Raw genomic sequence first — 15,670 nt, forward strand, 5'->3', positions numbered from 1 at the left:
CAGGCCCGTGCCGGGGGGCTGCCGTGCTGGGTTGGTGCCGAGGGCCGCTGTGCCGGCGTGCTGCCGTGCCGAGGGCCGCTGTGCCGGGGTGCTGCCGTGGTGCTGCAGTGCCCCCGCTGTGCCGAGCTCGGTGCGGCGCCCGGCCCGTGGCGCTCAGCCGGCCCCGCGCTGGAGATGGGACGGGCTGGTGCGAGCAGAAATCCCTGTAAAGCCGAGGCCTTGCCAGGTGTGCTTCAGTCCGCGGGGCGGCACACACAGGGGGCGGGCTCGCCAGTCTTTCTAGCTTATGGGTATCGCCTGCTTCAGGATGGGCACCAGCATCCTCCCCTGCCGTCTAGGGGTTGTTTCATGTTACACGCTGCCTCAAGGAGTACCTTGGTGGGATGTGTTGTGAACATGGAAATACAATGAATAGGTTATTGTTTAAGCAGCTCAAAATATTTTTCATACTAATCCGTAGACAGGAAAATACTTCCTTGTACTACTTATAGAGGATAAACTTACCATGGGAAAAAAAAATTCAACTTGGAAATAAGAAAGCTTCAAACTCACAGGGCATTGCAGTCCCAGGGTGACTTAAGGGAATAAACAAGATAATTTATTTTCAGCTGGCCCTTGATCATTTTCTTAAGTAGATTATATGATAGTGAGTGAACAATAGCCGGGCTTGGACTATGACCCAGGAACTTGCTTCTAGCTCTCTTAATTACTTGTCGCTCCAGCTTGGACTGGGGCTGTAGTTCTTATGTTTTTTATCTCATGCTGCTTTTTCTTTACCCTAGGACATCCTGTGTCTCAGACTGAATTACCAGCAAAGGATGGAGAACATCCTGGCTAGCTTGTGTGGGACCAGCCCAGAAGATCCACTCCCTGTGTGGGTTCATGGCAGCGTTGGCCATTGCTTTAACCAGCTGACACTAAGCGTGGTGCCTCATGTGATCCTTGCAGTGGTCAGTGCCTGTTTCCTTGGCACTCCGAGGTATGACAACTGACTCGTCTGGCTCTTGATTGCTATGCAGGACTAGAGGTGGGGTAGAAGGGCTGGAAATTGTATCCCCTATCATAGGCCGAATATGTAATTAGGGAAGGACACAATATTATAATGCTATTATATTTGTCAGCATCCATTTTAATTCAGTGTACAGAAAGGAATTCAGAAAGAATAGAGGGGATTGTGGGCATAAAATCACAGAAAGTAATTAAAAACCTTTTCAGTTAATAAGGACTGGGGAAACTGGGAGTATTCTGGTAGAGGATATAAATGCAAGGTACCATAGAAGATGTATATAAGGCAATAAGGAGTTTAGATAAATGCAGAATTGTTTTTCTGTTTACCCTCTTCTGAAATTCCTAAACATGACAGCGTTCACTGATACTGAAAGGCCACAAAGAATCCAGTGATAATGAAGTATTTTGATGGGCAATAGATTATAGACCTTACAAGCACAGCATCACTGAAATTCACAGTGATAAAAATAATGTTTCTAGAAAAAATATCCGACAGACAAGGAAATCAAGGATCAGAGATGTGACACAGAGAATTTCATCATCCAAAATTTGTGTTAAAGAGGTTGTATATACTTTTTATTGCTGTTAATCTTCAAGGATTGGAGTCTGATTTGACCACCAAATATCATAGTTTGCAAACAAATTTCTGTAAAAAAATGCTTTTCTTTGGTAGCATCTGACCAAAGAGTGGGCTATATTGACCTCATGTAGTTCAGCAATGCCTACAGTCAGAAAAAGTTACAGACCCAGGGAGGCATATCCAGAAGGTTAAGTAGGAGTGGATGTATAAACATGGGGAAGAGGAGAGGAAGAAAGGACAGTACTGACCGAGAGGTAGTGGAATTCTAACTGTAATTTATTTCACTGCTCTTTCCTCCTCAAGGTCTGCCTCTGGTGTGCCTTGCAGCTCAAGCTGGGGGTGGAGAATCGCTACCTCCTTTGTCCTTGCTGGCTTGTTCCTTGCTGACACCATCCCAGCCACCATTTCCCAGCAGGAGCTGGGCCCTGTGTACCTGGAAGTGCTGGCCAATGGCACTGCTGCCCTGGCATGGCTGGTGCATGGCTTCGCTCTTCTCATGCTCTGCAGGTCCATTCATGGCTTCACCAGGGGCCCTGCAGCCCTGGCTCTCCTCACTGTCTTACCCCTACCTTCCTCCATCATCACCCTGCTGTGGTACTGCCAGAGTGGGACAGCTTGGTCCCCTGCCCACCCCGGTGCCTCTGCCAGGTTCGCCATTCTGTGTCTGCAGCTGGCCTCTCTGCTTGCCTATGTGGTCAGCTACCTCTTCCCCACTGCTGCCAGGCAAGACTTCCTCTCCATCAATCGCTCCTGGCAAGAGGATCAGCCCGTCTCAGAGCCAGGGATCCCAGTGTCTGACCAGCAGAGAGTGGCAGAAGATGGTGAGAGCTGGCTCTCCCGCTTCTTTTACACCTGGATGAACCCCCTTATGAAGCGTGGCTACCAGCAGAAGCTGAACCAGCCACAGGACGTCTATGTACTTCCTCACCGGCTCCAGGCTGTCCGGGTCTGCGACCGATTCTACTCTTGCTGGCAAAAGAAGGCAGCTCTTCAGCAAGCAGAGGAGGAGACAGTGTCTCTTACCAGCCCAATCATTGCTGGAGGTGATGGGAGCAGTGATGCTCCAGACAGCCCACACCGTGCCCAGAAAGCTGTGCACCTCCTGTCAGTCCTTCACGCGGCCTTCGGGCTTCGTTTCTACACCCTTGGACTTCTCAAGCTGGCTGACAGTCTGCTGGATTTTTCGGGTCCTCTGCTTCTGAACTTGCTGGTGAACTTCATGGAGTCACGGCAGGAGCCCCTGAGCCATGGGATTCTGTATGCCCTTGGGCTCTTTGCTGGCTCCTTCCTGGGCGCTCTCCTGCGGAGCCAGTTCAGGTATGAGATGAACAAGATGGCGCTGATGGTGCGGGCCGCCGTCATCTCCGCCATCTACCGCAAGGCTCTGCGCGTCAGCAGCACCAGCCTTGCCCGCTTCACTGTGGGGGAAATTGTCAACTTCATGAGCACAGACACTGATAGGTTGGTCAACTTCTGCTACAGCTTCCACGAGTTGTGGAGCCTGCCTGTCCAGCTTGCCATTACCCTCTACCTCCTGTACCAGCAAGTGGGGATAGCCTTCCTTGGAGGCGTGGCCCTGGCACTGCTGCTGGTGCCCATCAACAAGATCATAGCTAACCGCATCATGGTGAACAACGAGGAGATGCTGAAACACAAGGACACACGAGTCAAGGTGAGTGAGGGGCAGGGGTGTCTCTCTGAGTTTGTATTTTTTCCCTGTTTGTCCCAGAACGTTGGCTTCTTGGCCACTAGTCATGGTCCAAAGCAGATTAATTGAATCACAGCTGTTGAGAAAAATGCCAGAAAGGGCACACACCCACACTTTGGTCAAAAGTGTTTCAGGGTGATGTAGTTTCACCACCTCTGAGATCATGAATCTTTAATGCTTGTCTTGTCCCCTGGGCTAATTTAGGTTCCCTTGCAAGTTTCTTTTCTGTGTGTAATAAAGGTCAGACTCCCGATGGCTTCCTCTAGATTTGCGTCCATCCTATTGTTCCAGTGATGCTGTCAATGATGAAGTGGCTTTCAGTCTGGACAAGGGCAATGATCGTAGATGTAATTCTGTATGGCTCAAGGCTTGGCACTCTCAGTCTTTTCCACTGCTTTTCTCCTCTTTGCAGTGCCATCTCTCCTCTCCACATGTCAGACATTTGATTCCCACCTTTTAGCATTGTATCTCTAGTTTGAGGGGACAGCAGTTTCACTCATGCTTTGAAGCATGAAACTTAGGTCAACTCCCTGTCAGAACTATTGGCAGCTTTAAAAATACATATTTTCCCAACAGTAGGTGCATCTACGAGAGTTGTATCTGATTATGCTGAACTTTCTCCAACTGTTGTAAGACTGGTTTGCTGAATAAAGTCTCTCTTGTTAGTCTTCTTTAATATTGGGCAGAGACACAGTCAGCTTGCTCTACATATGCTGGCCTGAGAACAGAAATGAGAGGGCTGCATCCTGCAGGGACACCAGAGTTCTGGAAGTGAGCCAGCCAGGCTCTGGATACAGACCACCTGTGTCAGGGCAGGACCAGGCCTGAGAGTCAGATGTTATCTCAAGGCACTGTCAAGTCAGCACAAGTGAATAGTATCCAGGCTGGAGCTAGCAATTCCACACATCCCTTCACCTGTGTTGTTCATCTTTCACTTGGAAAGTAGTTAATATTTTGCCATTTTCTTGGTTGTACGCAGCATGGGTGGATGAAGAAGCTGGTGGGATGGATGAGCACAAGGTTTCCAATAGTTCTCACTTAGGTTTATGCCTTTGTTAGCAATAAATGGTTCCTGACGTCTCTAGCTTGACCCTTAGCAGGAGGCAGCTGCACACCCAGGCACAGTCCAGGTTGGCTGGGCACTATTTGCTTGATGTTCTTTTCTTGTTGCCTGCAGCTAATGACAGAGTTCCTGTGTGGCATTCGGGTGATCAAGTTTTATGCCTGGGAGCAGCACTTCAGCACCAGGATAAAATCCTGCCGGGCTAAAGAGCTGCAGAAGCTACGGGCCATCAGTTACCTGGATGCTTTGTGTGTGTACATGTGGGCAGCACTCCCTGTTGTTATCTCCATTGCCATCTTTGTCACCTTTGTCCTGTTGGGTCACCAGCTCACTGCCACAAAGGTAAGTAGGTAGTAGGGAGAGCTCCAAACTTGTCTTGTGCAGAACACAGTCTACAGTGGAACTGCAATTCTGAGGGATCTTCTTTGGGAAATAAACCCAGCCCATGTCTCTCCACAGCTCTTCAGGCTCTCTCTGGTGAAGCTGTTTGGAGGATACAGGGGAGGTGCTGCCTTCAGCTCATGGCTGTTTGCTTACCCACGCAGGTGTTCACAGCGTTGGCCCTTGTTGGGATGCTTATTCTACCCCTCAACAGCTTCCCATGGGTGCTGAATGGGATCTTGGAGGCCAAAGTTTCCCTGGATCGAATCCAGCAATTCTTTGAACTCATGGACCAGGACCTGGAAGCTTATTATGCCCTAGGTAACGGTTAAGGAATCTGAGACATCAGCAGACACTCAGAGCAGAGAGCTGAGGTGCAAGGCCCAGGGGCAGTGCTGGAGGGCAGCAGGCTGTCACCCTGTGATTCAGAGTGTCCAGTTGGGTAGAGGCAGAGTGGATACATTTCTCTTAATTTCTGTGGAAAGCAGGAGACAAGGCTATAACATTCCACATTACCAATCACAAGCCACTGCTTGTCCCAACAGAGCCATTAATGTCCAAGTAGAACAAGCAGCTCTGTCCTCTGACCAAAGCTTTTCTGACACTGAAGCCATCAACAAACTTGGCTTCACGTGGCAGAAAGGCCTTGAGTGGCTGCCCTTCTCTTAAGCCATATTAGCTCCCTTTCCTTCTTTCATTGCCTTTGGCCAACTCCCTGCCATTCTTTTACCTTCAGCAATAATAAAACCAGGTTATATCATTGCAGTGTCTCCCTGACAGCCATGTGTGTCTGGTGTGAGCTGGAGACAGAAGGGTTGGAAGAAGGGATGTATAAGTTTAAGGACAAGTCAGTAGGCAAGAGTCTCATTCTGTGGCTGGCTTAGGGGCATCATGCAGTGCCTCATCCATGGTCTCTGCATTTGGGAACAAAGCTGATGATATTTGTGATGCCAGGTGCCTTTAATTTTCTTGTCTTCTCATAGCAGTGCTTTGCTGTTCGGGTTTTCACTTGTAGATAGCCCTTCAGATACTGCTACTGCCATGGAGATGCAATGTGCAGCCTTCTCATGGGTGCCAGCTGAGGAGGAGAGCACCAGACAGCCCTCCTCCACAGGCAGTCTGCAACTGCACATCGAGAACCTGTCAGTGAGAAAGGTGAGCAAGGACATGGGAGGTAATAGAGAAAAATGCATTAGAGAAAAAATACTGGAAACTAGAAATAATGGAGCAGAGGTGGCATGTTTTCCTCAGTCTAGGAGCTGTGCATCAAAATCTTCTCTTGGCCAAGAGGCACAGGACACTGAAAGGCTGAAAGGCTCTAGAGAACATCCATGGCTTACAGACAGGAGATGAACTAGTTCTCTCTGCTTTGTACTATTGCTGCTGGAGACAACTGGACAGGGAACAGAACAGGGCTCTAGAGTTACCACTCCTTGCAAATCTGTGTCCTGTCATATCAGGAATCTGGTTTACCTGACAACTGTACCCAGCTGCACTGCTGAACATGAGATGGTCCTAGCAGTCAGCTTCCTTACAGCCTACATGTGGCTCAAGAAATCTGGACAAGCTACCCTGCATTAGCACATCAGGTTGCTTCTTTTCCTTTCCCTTTGCAGGGAATGCTCCTGGGGGTTGTTGGGAAGGTTGGCTCTGGCAAAAGCTCTCTGCTTGCAGCCATCACTGGAGAGCTCATTAAGTAAGTAGCCTAAAGAGTTTTCCCTGCCTGGTCCCTCCATGCCACAGCAGGGGGAAATTGTCCAGTGCTATCCCAACTTGTGGGTAATTTTGATCTGCCAGCAGTTTTTCTTTGTTGTACTTTATACCTACTTCTGTTGTGCTTGCAGACAAAGTGGACGAGTGTATGTTTGTGACCTGGAGCAAGGATTTGGTCTGGCCACACAGGAGCCTTGGATTCAGTTTACCACTGTCCGCAAAAACATCCTTTTTGGGCGGGAATATGATGCCAGGCTGTTCAAGGAGGTGCTGGAGGCCTGTGCCCTCTCCGAGGACCTAAATGTGAGTGTCTAGGCTGGAAACCTGCCTGGGCCTTCTTGGCAGGCTTTTGCATCCATCCGGAGCCTCATGGGATCAGTGTATATTGTTTCAGACTGCTACTCCAATGTCCCATCACACAGTGTTGCTCTGATTACCAAGCTCACTCATTCCTAGCGTGCCCATACTTCTTTAAGGTGTGAAGTCACTCTTGTAGCACTTTGGGTGGTTTCTTCTGCTGCTGAGCCAAAAGCTCTTCATGCCAGGGAAAGCAGTTGTTCTTGCAGAGCTGATGACTGTTGGGTTTTTCAGGCAGAACCTATCAGCAGCTGATGCTTTTTTTGGGGGGAGGATCAGAAGCAACTTCTTTGGGGTTTTGAAGGCCTAAGTCAGTGCTCCTGACATATATTGTAAATTTGAGGTTTATGACTGTATTTGCCAGTAAACCTGGCTGTATATATGGTATATATAGGAATCTAGCCTTCTCCCAGTTATATGCTAATGCCTGATTTTCTGAAGTACCAAGCTTTAGCAGCTCCTATTTATTTTGGCTGGAGCTATGAATACTCTGTAAAGGCATGATTTTTATTTGAGATTTTGTAAAATACACCTATGCTACCAAAACAAGAGGAGACTTATTTCCAGGTACTGAAATTTGGTAGTTTTTACTGCTATGCCATTTGGAAGGACCCTGGCATAATTTTGATGCAGACACAGCCCTTGTTCTCACAGAAAATTACTGTGTGCAATTACCTTGGACCAGAAGTTGCTCTCAATGGGTAGTTAAGATGTGACCCACCCTATTCTGGAGTGTAAGAGATTTTTGTAGCATAAGTAAACCTTGCTGGTTGTCTGTAGAACCAGTGTATAGATTGTTGCATTGTTTAATTGTTGGTAAGGTGTCAGCCTTAGAAATTACTGCCAGAGGCTGGAGAGGGGACCCTGTATCCTGGTTTTGGGTCCCCAGCAGTTTCTTGTCCCTTTCTAAATTATTTTCTTGAATATTTCAGATTTTACCAGCAGGTGACCAGACAGAGGTGGGTGAAAATGGTGTGACACTCAGTGGGGGACAGAAGGCTCGAATAGCCCTTGCCAGAGCTGTTTACCAGGTAAATAACAAAGGAGTTACTGTGTGGCAGATCTTGCCGAGTCAAATATAAAGAGTCTGGAAGCACTCAGCTGTGCGGTTCTGGCAGCATGTCTTTAAAGCACATTGTGCTAGCCTAAAGGTGCTGCCACATGGAGACACTTGGACTTTTCTGTACAGCACTGCCTGCTCCAGCAGGGCCAGCAGCTGTATCCTTTTTTCTTTTGTCCCTCTCCCAGGATAAAGAACTTTACCTCCTTGATGATCCCCTGGCTGCTGTTGATGCAGATGTAGCCAAACATATTATGTGGAAATGCATTTTTGGAATTCTCAAACATAAGACCAGGGTCCTTTGCACTCACAGGACAGAGTTTTTGGAGAAGGCCGATGCCTTGTTGCTGATGGACAATGGCAGGATAGTTAAGACAGGTACACTCTCTGTCTTCTCAGGCATTCACTTGTGCCTGTGTCTTGAAATGGCTTGAGGGGATTAGGATTGGCTAGTGGGGAACGCAGTGATAAAAGAGGACACTGAGAACATTGCATGTGTGCAAAGATGGAGTGGAAGAGGATGTGCAGATGTACAGATAAAACAGGACAGCCCTAGATGTGGGGATCTGATGAGGCAGAAAGAGTAACAGGTTGAATGGAGTGGAGCCTTCAAGGGTGCAGTTGCTGTATAACATAGGGAATGTTATGAGAGAACAAAACTGGGTCATTTCAGAGCAAGAGGCAGTGGGAGGGTGGAAAGTTGTTACCCGCTCCTCACAGATGCTGAAGAATTTGCATGTCTCTCTTCGCAGGCACACCAGCTGATATCCTGCCACTTGTTGAAGCCTTCCCCAAGTTCAAGGATACAGACAAGGGGGATAAGGATAAAGGTCTGTTCCTGATGAGCTTAAGGGTAGCTGGGGCAGCACAGCTGACCTTCCAGACAGAACCTGTACCTGATGGCTGCTGGCTTTAGAGCAGAACTCCCATCATCTTGTTCTGCTGTGGCAGTGCTGATATGTGGGTGCTGTATACACAGAAGGACAGAAGGCCCACATATCATTGGGTATTGGTCTGGAGCGGTATTTGAACCTCTTGTTCCACTTGTAGTCCAGTTTTGGATGAAGAACTGCCAGGGTTGGTGCACCTGTCTTGAAAGAGGAGAGAGGAGGGAAAAAAGTGTCCCTCATAGTTTAGACTTGCTCTGTTCACATTTAGGAACAGCTGCAGGAAGAATTTAACACTGCACTGACCTTTGCTTTTGCATCTATCCCCACAGCCCCTAATGAACAGGGACAGGAAGAGGTCATAAAGACAGAGGCAGAAGAACCAACCCAAAACCATAATCTCATCCACAAGGAGGAAGAGAAGAAAGAAGGGGCAGTGGCTTTTCAGGTGTACAAGGCCTATTGGATGGCAATGGGCAGCTGCTTAGCAATATCAATCCTCTTCTCACTGTTCCTGATGCAAGGTGAGGCAGTGACCCAGCAGCATATCTCTCTTTAGACACTCCTGTCCTCTTGTCTGGTTCCCTGGCTGCATGGAGTCCAGAAGGAAAGATACCAGGCTGTGGCAGTGCTGTGTTGCTGCTGCACCTCAAGGCTGTTCACTTGCTCCTGCTCTACTACTAACAGGGGAAAGACTATACTGGGCAGTGAGACTATGCGAAAGTTGTCCAGCAGCTTCCCCTTCAGCTTCATGTTTGCTGATTCGGAAGTAGAATTTCTCTTTACATCGTCTGTCTTTCTCTGTAGCATCCAGAAATATCTCGGATTGGTGGCTGTCATACTGGATCTCCAGCATATCCCAGACAGCAAATACCTCTGTGATGGCCTGCTCAGCTTCCCTGCCTTCCCCAGAGCTGCTTCTCTTCTCCACTGCTGGGCTTGTGTAAGTGAATATGGTCCAGAGGTGCCAAAGGGAGCAGGAAATGTCCTTAAGTGTGTCTCGGGTGAAGATCCTGGAGAGCAGGGATAGATAAACTGACCACTTCACTTCAGGGGATGTGTGTGGCTGCCTTGACAAAGAGAATCAAAATCCCTGACTTAATGTGCCAAAAAGGCTTCTGTCTGGGGCTGATGGAATACCCCTAGCTGCATAGTAATCAAAGTATTTGTCCCAAAATGCCAAAGGGGTGTAACAGGAGTATCAGGCTAGAGTATCCTGATTTCCCCTGGAGTATGCTCTTGGGTTCTCATGCCCTGTCTGTAAGTTTACTGTCAGGAGGATGTTGGCAGATTCATTATCTTCCTCTTTTTTTCCAGTTCCCCCATTCAAGATCTGGACAAGACCCCAGCCCCTCCCAATGTCTCAGTGGATGTGTATTTCTACCTGATAGTGTATGGGAGCATTGCAGGGGCCAATTCCCTCTTCACCATTATTCGGGCGTTCCTCTTCGCTTATGGTGCTCTCCGTGCTGCCTCTGTCATTCACGACCGACTGCTCCAAAGGGTTCTGAAGGTAATGGGCACAAAGTCCAGAGCAGGCTGAGGCTCCTGCAAGCTGCCATTCTTCTCATAGCTGGGAGTATAGGTGTGGGAGATAGATTAAGGTTTCTGTTGTTATTGGCTGGGAGGACTGTATTCCAAAGGGCTGCACCACAGCTAGCACAAGGGGCCAATGAGCAGGGTTCAAAATGTGTCCTGTTCATTCCATGGAAGGATGATTTACGGCTCCCACCTGCATCTGTTCACTCATTAGCCTTAGATGTACAGCCAGTCAAGTCAAAGTAGCTTTTACAGGATGGTGAGTTCAGGTTTAGATGAGATTGGAAGGAGTTATTAAGCAAGATCTAGGGCTGATGCTGGCATATGTCAGTTAACTTTATGTTTTTGGCTTCCTTGGGTCCTCAGCTAGAGTTAGGATTAGGAGATTGGGAGTTCAGATTAGAGGCTAGATTTGCCTTGCTACTGTTGGGCCGTCATGGTGTCTGAGTGCCTGCTTTCTCAGTAGCTGTCAGCCATTCAATACAGAAGGAGTGCTTCCTTTTTCCATGCAAACAGTATGTGAGTTGTTTGGCTGCTAGTGGATGCTGGCTTTGGAGGCTGAGGTAAGGAAGTGGGTTGTGGTGGCCACCTCCTTGTGGCCTCATCTGCTCTCCTTGGTGCTGCTCTCCTGCACACTGTTCTGTGGTTGGGTCTCACTGCACCTGACTGGCTCTTACTGTCTGGTTCCCTTGCTGCCAGGCCACAGTCACCTTCTTTGACAGCACACCAACAGGCCGCATCCCGAACCGCTTCTCCTCGGACCTGTACTGTGTGGATGACAGCCTGCCATTCATCCTCAACATCTTCCTAGCCAACATCTACGGGCTCTTGGGCATGCTGGTGATAATGACCTATGGCCTCCCTTGGATTGGTCTGGTCTTGCTCCCTCTGGCTGTAGTCTACTTCTTCATCCAGCGCTATTACCGATTCACGTCGCGGGAGCTGAAGCGCCTGCACAGCATCACCCTGTCTCCCATTTACACCCACTTCTCAGAGACCCTCTTGGGACTGAGCACCATCAGAGCCATGCGGGCAACAAAGAGGTGAGCAGGGAGCACAAGCACCCAGAGAGACAGAGCTCAGAGCTTTGGCTTTATAGGCCAAGGCTTTCCTCTTGTGGGGCTGGTTATAGGGTGGCTAGAGTGCCCTTTGTCCAGGGCAGCAGGAGAGGAATTTGAGTGATGCAAACCTCTGTTGTGTGCCTGACAGGTTTGAGTTGGAGAATGAGCTGCATCTGGAGCAGAACCAACGCTGTCTCTTTGCCAGCAAAACAGTGATGGAGTGGCTGGACATCCGCTTGCAGATGATTGGGGTTGCTGTGGTTACTGCTATAGCAGGGATTGCCATCATCCAGCACCAGAAGCAGCTGGGAAATCCAGGTAGACTGCCAGGGACTGATCTATGTCCACTCCTAGGCTGTGCCCAAGGGGTTTCTCCCAGACCAGAGCTACACATTTTTCTACACTGGGGTAAGATCCAGAGCTCCTGCTTCCTGTCACTAGCAAGTCACCCACAGTGTAGTGCTTCAGTTCCTGTCTCTGCTCCTGTGTGTCCCCAACCTCACGTGTGACCCCAGACTTCAGAGTCCTGACTTTTCCTTTGTTTTTTTTTTGTCTGCCCAGCAAGATGTCAACTCCTTCCCTGTCACTAACATTCTTATGCTTATGCTTTTGTCCTCACAGGACTTGTGGGCCTGGCATTGTCATATGCTCTGTCTGTCACACACCTGCTCTCAGATCTCATTGACAGTTTCACTCACACAGAGATGATGATGGTGAGTGTGGAGCGGACAGAGGAGTACACCACAGACATCCCCATGGAGCCTCAGGATAAATTGGTCCAGGTAAAAGCTCAAATGTGGTCTCAGGTACTGGCCCATCTTCTGGCTCTTTGCCCTGCACTTGCCCCCTAGGGAGATCACAGGGTTCCAGTGAATGGGTGGAGGGCTCTCACCACAGAAACCACCTTGATCACTCATCTTTTACTATTATATCTCCTGGGGAGGCTGAATCTCTGGCAGGACCTGGTGAAGGTGGCAGTGATGGGAAGGAGTAGTGGAGCAGATTGGGTGCTAGATACAAGCTGTGATGGAAGAACAAGCCTTGGACTGGGCTGGAGGTGGGACTGGGCTGTGTGTTGGTTCTGCTCAGAAGCCAAGCAGCCATCTAAAGGGAAGGGTGGGGCTTGGACTGTGGGGAGGTGATGCTGAAGATGACAATCAATCATTATCATACCCTTTCTCACCTGTGTATCTCTCTTAGGTTTCTGCTGACTGGCCAAGCAAGGGGCTTGTGGAGTTCCAGCAGGTGGTCCTGGCATACAGACCAGGCTTGCCTAATGCACTTGATGGCGTGAGTTTCACTGTTTACCCTGGAGAGAAGCTGGGCATTGTGGGTCGCACAGGATCTGGGAAATCCAGCCTTTTCTTGGCCCTTTTCCGTATGGTGGAGATGAAATCGGGCCAGATTCTCCTCGATGGTATTGACAGCCAGCTGGTGGGCTTGGAGGAGCTGAGGTATGGCTGAGCAGAGTGAAGGGTAGCTGATGGTGGCTGAGAGCTGTCAGTGGCTGCATGCCAAAGTAAAGAGTGAGGAGCAAAGGACTCACTGTTGTGGCACCCTTTTTTCTGATTGTGGCAGCTTCTCTCTGTTGTTTCTTGACAGTTGTGCTAAGGAAACCAGGCTGAATATGTGACCCATGTCTCTGTGCCTCTAAGATTTGTAGCAAACTAAGACACTGTAGCCACATTTCTCTTCACAGAGAAAAGCAAGGCACAATTCTTCCCAAGAATATTCTTAACTCATTTGCTGTGCCTGTGTTTGTACAAAAGTAGAATACAACATGGAGATTGTTTACCCAAAGTCACGGTGTTTTGTTTCCTTGGCCTATCAGGGCCAAGAGTGTGTGTGTGTGTCAGGACTGTTGGGTTACAGTCACAAGATTCAGTACAGTGTGTGCAGTTGAGTGCTTGGCAGATTCAGTTTTAGATGTATAGAATAATGTAGTATAATAAAGTAATAAATTAACCTTATAATATCAATAAAGTCAGATACATAATTCTCTCCCCTCGTCGGGGCCATCACAACATTGCTATAAGACACCCCATGAAAAAGGAAGTAGCAGATCTTTGCTTTTCTACAGAACCCATCCCATGAGCCCTTGGCTTTTGTTTGCTTGCAGGTCTAGGCTGGCCATCATTCCGCAGGATCCATTTTTGTTCAGTGGCTCAATCAGAGAAAACCTGGATCCCCAGGGAAAGCGGACGGATGCTGAGCTCCGGGAGGTGCTGGAGCAGTGCCACCTGTGGGATGCTGTTACTCAGATGGGTGAGCTGGAAACCAGTGAGAAGCAGCTGATGAGTGCAGGTTCTCTAAGAGGAGGGAAGGGCTTAGCTCAGGCAGGGAGCTGAGGTGGATGCAGTAGGGAATGGGTTAGGCAAGGTTAGAACCAGTGTGGGAACAGGTCAGTGGCATTACCTGACATTTAGAGGCAAATGGACTGGCAGGTGATGGATTGGTGGCAGAAGTTTGCTGGTGAGATCAGGCCTCAGTGGGTGTTAGAGGAGTAACTGAGAGATAAGCCAGGCCTTAGTTCTAAGGGAACTGTGCCAGATGTTGCTCGTGTCTAAGTGTAAAGGCTCCAGTTCCTAAGGCCTGGGCCTGAGCAGAATTGGGATTTGTGTGCTACTGGGAAAACCTTGGACTGGTGGAGCTGTTTGGGGCCCTGTGTAGATGATGCATGTGACTGCTGATCTTGATCCCTGCAGGTGGACTGGACAGCGAGCTGGGAGAGAGGGGAAGGAGTCTGTCTGTGGGACAGAGGCAGCTGGTGTGTCTGGCCAGAGCCCTCCTGACGCAGGCCAAGGTGAGTGCCCTGCCCCCGTGGCAGCAAGGGGGAGGGAGAACTGCTGGTGGCTGCCTGGGGACAGCAGAGTGAGCACTGCAGAGCTGGAGGTGTAATGGGAACAGATATCCTGTGCTAACTTCGCAGGCTGTCTCTAGCCAGGGAGGGGGGTCTCTGCTGTGGTGCTTGGGAGCTGCCTTCACTCTGTGTCCCTGGCAGGTGCTGTGCATCGATGAGGCCACAGCCAGCGTGGATCAGCAGACAGACCAGCTGCTGCAGCAGACCATCCGCCAGCGCTTCGCCGACAAAACTGTTCTGACCATTGCTCACAGGTATGGATGAACCTCTGTGCCTAAATCATCCTGCCACTCTCAGGGAGAGGGGGCTACACACTCCATGCCTGGGCCTCAAGCTGAGCATGGAGGTCTCTGTGATAAGGTTTTTCAAGTGCCAGGGCTGGACCTTGCCTTTTGCCTTTTCTGCTGAGTGCTGGAACAACTGGATGTGAAAAGAGGAAAATGTTGTACCCAGAAGTTGGTGTCAGCAAAAGGCAAAATGCAGGATCATATCACAGATTTCTCTTCCTGGGCACTGCTTGCTGACATCGGTAGGGCAGGTGAATCATTCCTTCTGGTTCTGCCACATTAGGGCGAGGAGTAATGGAGAACTATACTATGGAAAGGGGCAATGTGGAGACCGGGGAGGAGCAGGTGTCCCTGGCTCAGTAGAGGGCAGTGCAGGACAGCCAGCAGCAAAGGGCTGCAGCCAGCTCCTAGATGATTCTGTCTTTTTGAGTTTTAGTTCCAGCCTGCACCTTATGCCTGTGAGATAGACACTGCCTAGGCAGGACAGGACAACAGTGATTATTGCCTCCCATCAGAGAGATTAAGAGTAGAATCAGTGGATGGTTGCAGCCAGAGGGAGGAGAGCAAAACATGAATACTGCAGAGAAGGGATGGATCAGCATTAGGTGGTGTTCTCTGCTCTTACTCTTGCCAAGTGGAGGAGCGTTTGGAGGAGGGTTATGCAATTGTATGGAGGGTGTTTTCAAAGCACAGAGGTTACCACAAAAATAAAAATCAAATGAGCAGGTGGCAGGGGCTGGTGTCCTGCTGCACAGGAGTGGGAGTGATGGATGACAGGCAGGGTGGGCTGGGCCTGGCAAGTGAATCAAGTGGGTCTTGTTAAATACATTATGTAGGAGGGAGGCAGGAGGGGTGTGAAGGGAATGTGGTTCCTACACTAGGGATGTTAGGCATAAATAAAGTAGAAGTGCAAGGGCACTGTGGGCTGAGGTGTGTGTTTGGGTTGGGTGTGGGGAGGCCACCTTTGATGGGGGAGTAATTAAAGAGGAGAAACAGCAGAGGCAGGAGTAGCAGAAGGCAAAGCAGCAAGACTGAGTTGAAGATGGCCCCAGCCCCTTTTCCACTGGGATGAAGAGCAGTGGGGGAGAGAAGTGATAATGGGGTTTATTTGTATCCATGTTTTTTCCATGCCATTCAGCTTCAGGTAAAACCCAGCATGGGATGTG

At 49.3% G+C, this 15,670-nt stretch overlaps 1 protein-coding gene across 3 annotated transcripts in view; it reads left to right on the plus strand.

Moving 5' to 3' along the window:
• The first annotated feature begins 59 nt into the window (after window positions 1–59).
• Window positions 60–15,670, plus strand: part of ABCC10 (ATP binding cassette subfamily C member 10) — a 17,574-nt gene continuing 1,963 nt past the window's right edge. For 2 of the 3 annotated variants that reach the window (XM_031059411.1, XM_031059417.1), the window contains exons 1-21: window positions 60–226; window positions 783–979; window positions 1,892–3,260; window positions 4,474–4,701; window positions 4,905–5,061; window positions 5,756–5,895; window positions 6,357–6,436; window positions 6,585–6,756; window positions 7,743–7,841; window positions 8,059–8,248; window positions 8,623–8,700; window positions 9,090–9,281; window positions 9,565–9,700; window positions 10,075–10,270; window positions 10,996–11,339; window positions 11,506–11,675; window positions 11,979–12,139; window positions 12,558–12,811; window positions 13,477–13,622; window positions 14,063–14,160; window positions 14,359–14,471. In XM_031059411.1, coding sequence (XP_030915271.1) covers window positions 819–979; window positions 1,892–3,260; window positions 4,474–4,701; window positions 4,905–5,061; window positions 5,756–5,895; window positions 6,357–6,436; window positions 6,585–6,756; window positions 7,743–7,841; window positions 8,059–8,248; window positions 8,623–8,700; window positions 9,090–9,281; window positions 9,565–9,700; window positions 10,075–10,270; window positions 10,996–11,339; window positions 11,506–11,675; window positions 11,979–12,139; window positions 12,558–12,811; window positions 13,477–13,622; window positions 14,063–14,160; window positions 14,359–14,471 — 4,484 coding nt within the window. In that variant the 5' untranslated portion in view covers window positions 60–226; window positions 783–818. Of the gene's footprint in view, window positions 227–782; window positions 980–1,891; window positions 3,261–4,473; window positions 4,702–4,904; window positions 5,062–5,755; window positions 5,896–6,356; window positions 6,437–6,584; window positions 6,757–7,742; window positions 7,842–8,058; window positions 8,249–8,622; window positions 8,701–9,089; window positions 9,282–9,564; window positions 9,701–10,074; window positions 10,271–10,995; window positions 11,340–11,505; window positions 11,676–11,978; window positions 12,140–12,557; window positions 12,812–13,476; window positions 13,623–14,062; window positions 14,161–14,358; window positions 14,472–15,670 lie in introns of those variants that run through there. The other variant, XM_031059419.1, reaches the window with a different exon arrangement.

Source organism: Geospiza fortis, unplaced genomic scaffold, assembly GCF_000277835.1.
Source record: "Geospiza fortis unplaced genomic scaffold, GeoFor_1.0 scaffold41, whole genome shotgun sequence".
Lineage (NCBI taxonomy): Eukaryota > Metazoa > Chordata > Aves > Passeriformes > Thraupidae > Geospiza > Geospiza fortis.